General features: G+C 45.4%; 1 protein-coding gene across 1 annotated transcript; it reads right to left on the bottom strand.

The window, feature by feature from the left end:
• Window positions 1–321: 321 nt before the first annotated feature.
• On the bottom strand, window positions 322–8,158 carry LOC119300576 (putative disease resistance protein RGA4). The gene is made up of 3 exons (XM_037577498.1): window positions 4,540–8,158; window positions 3,764–3,852; window positions 322–1,181 (listed from the first exon to the last, which is right to left on the bottom strand). The coding sequence occupies exons 1-2, from the start codon at window positions 8,156–8,158 to the stop codon at window positions 3,785–3,787; spliced, it is 3,687 nt and encodes a 1,228-aa protein (XP_037433395.1). The 3' UTR covers window positions 322–1,181; window positions 3,764–3,784.
• Window positions 8,159–8,595: the final 437 nt, after the last annotated feature.

Genomic DNA, 8,595 nt, shown 5'->3' with positions numbered 1-8,595 from the left:
TTGGGACATGTGTGCCTGTTCAGTTTGAGCGGAAGAAGAAGCAAAGCGAACTTACTACCATGGTTGTCTACATCATTTCTTTCAGGAGATCGGCTTTAGTTTGCCGCAGAGCAAAATGGTGGAAGCTCGCACCTGCATTCTACTCTATAATCCTCCAAGGCACTGCTATTTGAGATGTTGTAAGTTTGGTGGCAGGCTGGCAGCTTCTTTTTTTTTCGTTTTTTTTTTTTGAAAGATCCGGCATTGTGCTGGCATCATTGATTTAACAAAAAAGAGCGCAAACAGAGTTGATCAAGTGATCGGGTGGGCGAAAGAAGAAGAGTTACAAAGGGGCCTGAGAGGCCTCAAATCTAAGTGGATAATCTCACGTCGAGGCTCTAAACAGTTTGGGCCAGCAAGGCTCCAAAGCTCCAAATTCTGGCGAACTTTTCTGATGATCTCTGCTGCCGAGGCTGTCTTGCATCTGAAAGTGCAGCAGTTCCGCTCTTGCCAAATCTCCCAGGTGATCAGGATGATGATGGATTTGAGTGCCTTGGTAGATGTCCCCGGTTGCGCATTTTGGATGATGCGCTCTACAGCCTAGGCCGATTCCCAGTTCGCTAGCTTCAGGGTGCAAGAACGCTTGCTCCAATTTGCTGCAACCGTTCGATCGGGCGGCACAAGAACAGGTGAGGTGATGCAGAGGCCGCAGAAATATCTGTCCTGCCATCCACGGCGCTGTAGGCTGGCAGCTTTGTGGTGTGTACATGGCGAATTGGCAAGCATCGACTAACACGCGCGCACGCACACAATCAGCTCTCTGAAGCAGCCATAAACACACTGACAACTAAGCAGCTGTCTCTAACTCTGAACTAACTCTGCTCTAAAGATTATGAAAAAGATGTGAAATAGCACACCGTATTACAGTGGACTGTAAGTGCACAAGGAAAACTAAAGGCTCGCGACTCCATGCTTCAGAGACGATTTGCTCAAGGACATGCCTGTTTGTTCTGCATAAAGTAAATACGATTCAGCACGAGCAATTTGAAGTTCTGCAAGTTGGAGTTCATTTTCTCCATGCTTCAGGCCTTCGAGCGGCTTATTTTCATCAGAGCTTACGGAGCAGGCAAATAAAAGAACTCCACTCCCTTGAATAGGGTAGTTACCAATTGTGTTCATCACTTGTATGCACAGGAGCGACCCTGCAAGGATATTACTGTTAGAGTTGTGTCGAATATAGTGTACAAGGTAGGTTGCAGTTGGACTTGTAGTTGTATCATGTTTAGATAGGATACGGAGTCGTGTCCAAGTAGGACACTTGTATCCTAGGCCTCTTATATATAGCGGTGCTAGACACACGACGTAACCTATGCCAACATAATAGCACCGGAACGCAGGGGAAGCCGGCGGCATGTGCCGGTGTCCAGGGCGACCGGGTGCAGTATTGTAGCGGTTTCATGGGGAGGAGCGCCCATAGTCAGGCCCCGGGGATGTAGCCATATCGGTGAACCTCGTTAACAAATCTCGGTGTCGTGCTCCTGTGATTGCTTGGTCCTCCGATGATCGACGGTATGCTTCGGATTTATTCTAACAAGTGGTATCATGAGCTAGGTTGTTCGGAGGTCGTGGAAGGTTGATTAAGAGGATAGCTCGTTGGCTGGTTGATTTCGTTGGTGGTGCTGATGATCGCGATTATGTGATTTGCACCGGAAGCAGCGACGGAAGATGGCGTAGCAGTCGAAGCTAGCGGCGCGGGCGTTCTGGACGAAGACTCGTCGAGATCAGATTGGTGTTGGAACCGTGCACGTGCAGCTTCGCACGAGCACAGTCAGCAGCAACGGTCAAGGCCCAGGCGTGGGGCTGGCTAAACGGCTGTGGATCGCAGGAGACAGCGGCCCATGGGTGCGGGCGTTGGGCTGTTGTGGCGGCGCAAGCAGGGACGTGTGAACCAGCCATCGGAGGAGCAATCGGGGCAACGTATACGAGATTTGTTTGGACAAAAACTATTGGCGCAAGGACCAAGAATCAGACCGTGATTGCTACTTAGAAAGGAAAGAAAGATAAGTCCATAAGCTACGTGTGATTGTATGTGGAGTGGAGTTTGACTAGCGTCATTGGTCTCCCCTGGTACGTGCATACAGGAAGGCTACATGAGACTTTATTTTTGGTCTCCTTTTGTTTGGTACACAGTTTGTGTATGGATGGCAGTTGCACTTGAGGATTCGAGGAGTCCGGAGCATGCTGAGCAGGATCATGCAAACACAGGGTGTCCAAGACATGCATAGATGTGCATGCAGTTGTGATGCAGGGTGGAGCATGATTGCAGTCGGATATGTTCGGCTGGGTCGGACTGGACAGTCTGACGGATCGACGCGAGTCGGTTGGTACAGAAGACGGTGGTGGGATCGGCGAGGACGATATAGGAGCGTGATGCTGATGGTGACCGACTTCCAGGCGTGGAAACACGTGGCGCAGGCCCCGAGGGCTTGTGTGGCTTCGACAAGACTATGACGCGGGATTGATTCAAGATGGTGTATACACGAAGCTTGAAGTCGATGAGGCGCGTGGGTGGACTGATCATCTACCATGGAGTCATGTTGAAGATGGAGCTGGATTGAGGGGCTACGGTGTAAGGATCCAGAAAATCGAAGCCTATTCAGCAACGGAAAAAAGCGAGTAACACGCAGTTCGAACTGGAGCCCAGTGGTCTGATGGAAGCGTGAAACTCGTCATCGGTCGGTGGTGATCGGTGGTACTCTGCGGTGGGGGTTAAGTGGTGTGGGTTCGGGACCCTTGAGACTCGACCGGGACAGCAGAGGCTCGACGCGGCAATAGCGGCGAGGCGTGCAGTATGCACGGGACATGGAGACGGGCCAGGGCTCTGGTGGTCATACTTGTGGAGAGACAACTGCGAATTTGACTCAGGATGACTACAAGCAATGGTGAAATTCCTTCAAGTTTCAGACAAGCAGTCAAGAAAGGAGCGGTGATGTTGAGTTCAGGTAACTCTTATGTGTAACACCCAATATGTGAGTTGTTCACCTTCACGCAGGTCAGTGATCGGTGTGTGATGGCGTTGGACTGATACTCTGAAAGTTGGAAGCGCAAATTAGAGTAACAAGAAACTTAATTTTGCTCGAGTGTTGACTGTGGTCAAGAAAAGAAGGGACTACAAGTTGCAGGTGGAGTCACATGGAGTCTTTGGAGTAGCAGCGGTGCTCATGGGATAAGCTCAAGTCCAATGTACATGGAAGTTTGACGCATTGACGAACTCAAGGTGGTGAATATTCGCCAAGGTGGAGTTTGTTAGAGTTGTGTCGAATATAGTGTACAAGGTAGGTTGCAGTTGGACTTGTAGTTGTATCATGTTTAGATAGGATACGGAGTCGTGTCCAAGTAGGACACTTGTATCCTAGGCCTCTTATATATAGCGGGGCTAGACACACGACGTAACCTATGCCAACATAATAGCACCGGAACGCAGGGGAAGCCGGCGGCATGTGTCGGTGTCCAGGACGACCGGGTGCGGTATTGTAGCGGTTTCATGGGGAGGAGCGCCCTATAGTCAGGCCCCGGAGATGTAGCCATATCGGTGAACCTCGTTAACAAATCTCGGTGTCGTGCTCCTGTGATTGCTTGGTCCTCGGATGATCGACGGTATGCCTCGGATTTATTCTAACAATTACACACATTCAGCCCAAGAATGGTGAACATACCAAAACTGATCTTTTAGCCTACAAACTTTCAGAATCAAAGATGCCAAAAAAAAAATCCAGAAACGTACATGATATCTTCTCATCTTTATTCAGTGCTTGTGCTTGCGCAGTGAAGGAACCATATATTTCCAGGACTTTGGTTCCCATAGTTTAGGCCCTGTACATGGAAAACAAAGTTAGAATATCTTTATGAACATTAAGAGCAAGTCAAAACTTACAGAGCTATACAAATAAATAGTAGTGGGATATAGACATAAAAGAATAAAGTGTGTACGGTCACTACACAAGACAGCATACTTCCATAGTGTATTAACCTTTATCAAAATTATAGAAAATACAGATCGGCCACACATGAGGTCAATCCAAGTCAAACTTACGGAACTATACAAACAAATGATATGTCACTACATTACTTCCATTGTGTATTAGCCCTTACCAAGTTATAGAAAATATAGTTACATTCACATATGTGAACAATATTACTGTAAAACTGTACTGATATTTTTGTACATAAATACAATCACCACTGAAAATGGGATATAGAAAATGTATGTGATGGTTTAGGTGTGACGCGAGTTTATTGGATCCAAGTTAGTGGTTATCATCGTTCTGAAAGCAAACCTCCCATCTCCTTACTCGAGACATAAGAAAACTCTATTGAAAAGCTTTTTTGACATTGAATTGCAAAGACAAATAAAAAAACAGACATAACAAATGTGTTTCCAAATGTGAAAATACGAGGAGAGTTGGATAAACTTGAAACTACAGGCTGCAAGATGTACATCTGTAAACTATACAGATGGAAAAAGAGATACAAAATGGGGTAAATGAAATTGAAAGGTACCTTCACTAGGACAGCTTGAACCAGCATTAGATAGATCCTTCATTTCAAGGCTATCAAGCCGTTGTTGGAGATGTCCATAAAGTGGCTTCATATTTAAAGCTGGGCAGTATTGAATGCAGAGCTTCGTAAGTGCCGAGTAACTCCCAAGACTTCCTGGTACAGATGCCAGATGTTTGCATCTTATAAGGTATAGAGTTTCCAGTAACAGCATGTCTCCCAAAGAATCCAGCGACTCCAGCCCATTGCAATCATCAATATCCAAAAATTGGAGTGCATCTAACTGCGTTGGCATGAAACGAAGGTTCTTACAACTAATTATACGCAAAAAATCAAGACATTGCAAAGGATTAATCCTGGGTGAAGGTGAATGCTCTAGCAAACATGTGGACGTGAGGTCATTGAAGTGTTCCGATGATGATGCTGCATCAAAGTGTAGTATACTCTCCAACTCTGTATCATCCTGCCCCAGTATGGACTCAAGACTATTGCAATCCAGCATATCAATACTTGTGAGAGATGGAGGGAGAACGAAAAGCTCTGTCAAACTTCCACAATGATCTATTGTTAGTTCTTTAAGATTTGGCACGAGTTGATCCCTTACTTGAGTACGGCATCCTTTCCCCTGGGTGCGGCCTACTAGCTTGCTGCAGGAATTAATGGATAAACTATTCAATGACACCAAGCAACGGAACTCTTCTTCAGGCCAGGAGATGAGCACATCACAAGATTTGAGAGTCAAATGCACAAGCTGACCAAACCATTTCCAGACCCCAACAGTTGGCTGCAATGGAGTTGAGCAGAACAAAAAGTTGCAACCATCCAACAGCAGGTTCGAAAGAGATACTTCACAATCCTGATCAAGCTCTGTTATTGGTGCTGCTTCTGTATCATCACTGACGGATAGGCCAACCCTAGACAAGCAAGACATATACCTGGCCTTCAATATTGATAAGGATAGCTGTGCCTTTTCTTCTTTTAGAGTTATAAACTTGAGTTTTGGTGCTTCAGGCAGAATTGCTAGCTTTGGGCAGTCCTTAATTTTAACATTTTCAAGCTGAGGAAATGCTAACTCTTCTCCTTCTGTTGCCACCCATCTCTCAAAAATCTCCAATTTTTTTAATCTGAGATCTTTTAATGCTGGAAATATTGCAGATGAACTATGATTGCATAGGCTTTGAAGTTTGTTCAACCTTTTCAAAACAAGAACTTCAAGGGACTTAAATTGACCAAATTGGGGAAATTCCTCACACCTTGTACAACCATCTAGCTTGAGCTCGGTCAAATGCTGCAGAAAATTAATACTTACCACCCATGCCGGGAAGCCAGTACCTCTATAGGAGCGTATTCTTAGAAACTCCAGGGCAGCATGAGGTTTAAGAGCATCAAGCACATTCCTGTGGTGGCCCAATTCATCACTGCTGTCATCACCCCATTTAAGAGATAAATGTGTAAGTTTCTCTTTATTTCCAAGGCTGCATGCTTGAGCATCTACTTCAGTTGCAAACTGAAGATGAGATAACTCTAAATCACCACCAAGATTTAAGTCCTGTAGTTCTCTAATAATACTGCAACCAGGATTAGAGCTCACCACAAAATATGTTAGAGTCTGTAGAGAAGTGAGTTGCCCGAGGCCTGGAGGCATGCACTTCAATGATGAGCATCCATTTGTATAGAGGTGGCGGAGATTTTCCATACACTTCATATCCTCTGGCAGTCGACCAAGCCTTATGCATTTACAAAGCTTAAGAGTCTGTAGATTATACAGTATGCTTATTTCCTTGGGAAGCTCTTCAATTGACATATTCGTTGAGAGATCAAGATACCTTAGGTGCTGTAAGTGCCTTGGTTGAAGTGGAAGTTTTGGCAATTCAAAGAGTTGCAATGCTCGCAGATGATTGTACTTCGACAAGTGTGGTGCTGAGCCATAGGTCAAGCGATCCGGATACAACAGTGTCTGGAGACCGGGAGAGTGTTTCTTCAGATAATCATCCAACAGAGTTCCGATATACACATATGATGAGAACAAGTAGCGTGCAGGACCAGTGGACACTAACTCCTTTTCATTAGGCCTATCAACTATAGTAAGACAATCTTTGCCCATAACAGACAAGGCAATGTCATGCATAAGATCATGTATCTTGCATATTGTTCTAGGACGGAGCTCCCCCTCCCATTCTCTTCGAGGGATTCGCTTGACATCTTGAAAGAATGACCTCCAAGTTAACTCAACAAAAATTTCTCTACCAACCTTCTCAAGATTTTCACCTTCTTTCAATGGTATGAAATCATGTGCCATCCATAGCTGAATTAATGTTTCAACATCAATCTCATAATCTTTGGGAAATACAACACAAAAGGCAAAGCATTGTTTCAAGTGTGATGGCAAGTCATCATAGCTGAGCTTGAGTACAAGAAAAGTTTCTGTGCCCTCATTGCAAGTGTTGCTTCTGGCTAGTATGTCTGTCCATTCTTTCATGCTAGTCTTGTTACTCAACATAGATCCAAAGGCTTTGGCAGCTAAAGGAGAGCCTCCACATCTGTCCATAATCTTATCAACCACATCGCTTAGCTCAACAGCCTTTGGCTTTTGCAAACGGAATGCTCTATTTTCAAATATTTCCTTAAGAAATACTTTATCTAGTTTTCCAAGATTATGGCTATCATCAATACATGTCTTCATAATTTGAGCCACTTGTGTTTTGCGAGTGGTCGTCAGTATTGCGCTCCCCTTGGCACCATGCTTGAGGCAGGTCTTGAGTTTTTCCCACTTATCAGCATCTTCATTCCATACATCATCCAACACAATAAGGTACCTTTTTCCAGTTACTTCTTTCTGAAGGTTCCGCAATGCCTTCTCACGATTGATCTCATTGGTCTCACAGATGCTGCTTGCAATCTTAACAACGTCAAAATCATCAGACACACAACACCACCTCTGGAGCTGGAAATGCTCATTGATTCCAGGATCATTGTAGACAAGTTGAGCGAACGTGGTCTTGTCCAGTCCACCCATTCCAACAATGGGAAGGACGATGAGATCCCTGTCGCCAGCTTGATCAATCAATATATCCACGACCTTCTTCTTCTCTTCGTTTCTGGACCTGCTGACAATACCCTTCTCAGAGTCAATTATTATGGAATGTGTGTTGCGCCACTGCTTGGATGGTGGTGCTTGCTGAGTTTGGTTGAATCCAAAGTCATTCATCTCTCTGACAAGGTTCTCAATTTTGTGCATAATCTTACACAGCTTCTTGCCCATCCTGTAACGAAGTGCAATGGGGTTGTGAGCAGGGAAGAGGCTTACGATGTCAAAGCCAAGCTTCTTGTAGTGTCCCTTTTTCTTGGCGTCACGCCGGAGGGCCTCATACTTGAATTCGTCGAAGACATCGTTCGCCTCATAGGCTGCCTTCTTCAGCGCTCCGAGCCAAGCACTCACTCCAGGCCGGGAAGCTCCTTTCTCCTCCGCATCTTGGATGACATCCAAGATCGCCAGAAGCTTGCGCTTCAGGGTCTCGCGCTCCTCTTCCAAGCCATTCATCACCTTGTACTGGTCCAGCAGGTAGCTGGACGCCTTGTTTGTCAACATGGATACCAATGGCCTGACTACAAACTCCGCCATTTTGCTCTCACAGCTCCCAGCTCCCAGCTCACAAGAACAAACACACACACAGCCACAGGAAACACAAGTTTAACTTTCCGCCCACCTCGATGCAGATGAGAAATGGTGTGGGGTTGTGCAGATTCAGATCCAGTGCAAGTGGACAAGAGCGTGTTCACTTTCCGCCCACCTCGATGCTGTTGGTCAGCCATTTCAGTATTCATAAAGCATTCCTTCATCATATGAGAAACTTTGCGGAGGCCGCCATGTGAAAGCATGTGTTTGCTCATAGAAAAAATGCACCAACTGACTCCACTTGAAGTTAAGTAGTAATAGAGTGAAGTGCACTGTAGGTCCTTAAACTATTTCAGAGGTGTCACATAGGTCCTCGAACTATGAAAATCGTCATTTAGGTCCTCGAAGTACAGTAAGTGTGTCATCCAGGTCCAAAATCTCAC

Source organism: Triticum dicoccoides, chromosome 1B (genome assembly GCF_002162155.2).
Source record: "Triticum dicoccoides isolate Atlit2015 ecotype Zavitan chromosome 1B, WEW_v2.0, whole genome shotgun sequence".
In the NCBI taxonomy this organism is placed as follows: Eukaryota; Viridiplantae; Streptophyta; class Magnoliopsida; order Poales; family Poaceae; genus Triticum; species Triticum dicoccoides.
This window is presented reverse-complemented; position numbering and strand designations above follow the sequence as displayed.

Excerpts from the sequence above, each read along its gene's own strand:
- LOC119300576 (XM_037577498.1), bottom strand. The coding sequence starts at position 8,158 with ATGGCGGAGTTTGTAGTCAGGCCATTGGTATCCATGTTGACAAACAAG. Across the intron at positions 3,853-4,539 it reads TTCAAGCTGTCCTAGTGAAG|GGCCTAAACTATGGGAACCA; the intron begins GTACCTTTCAAT and ends TTCCATGTACAG.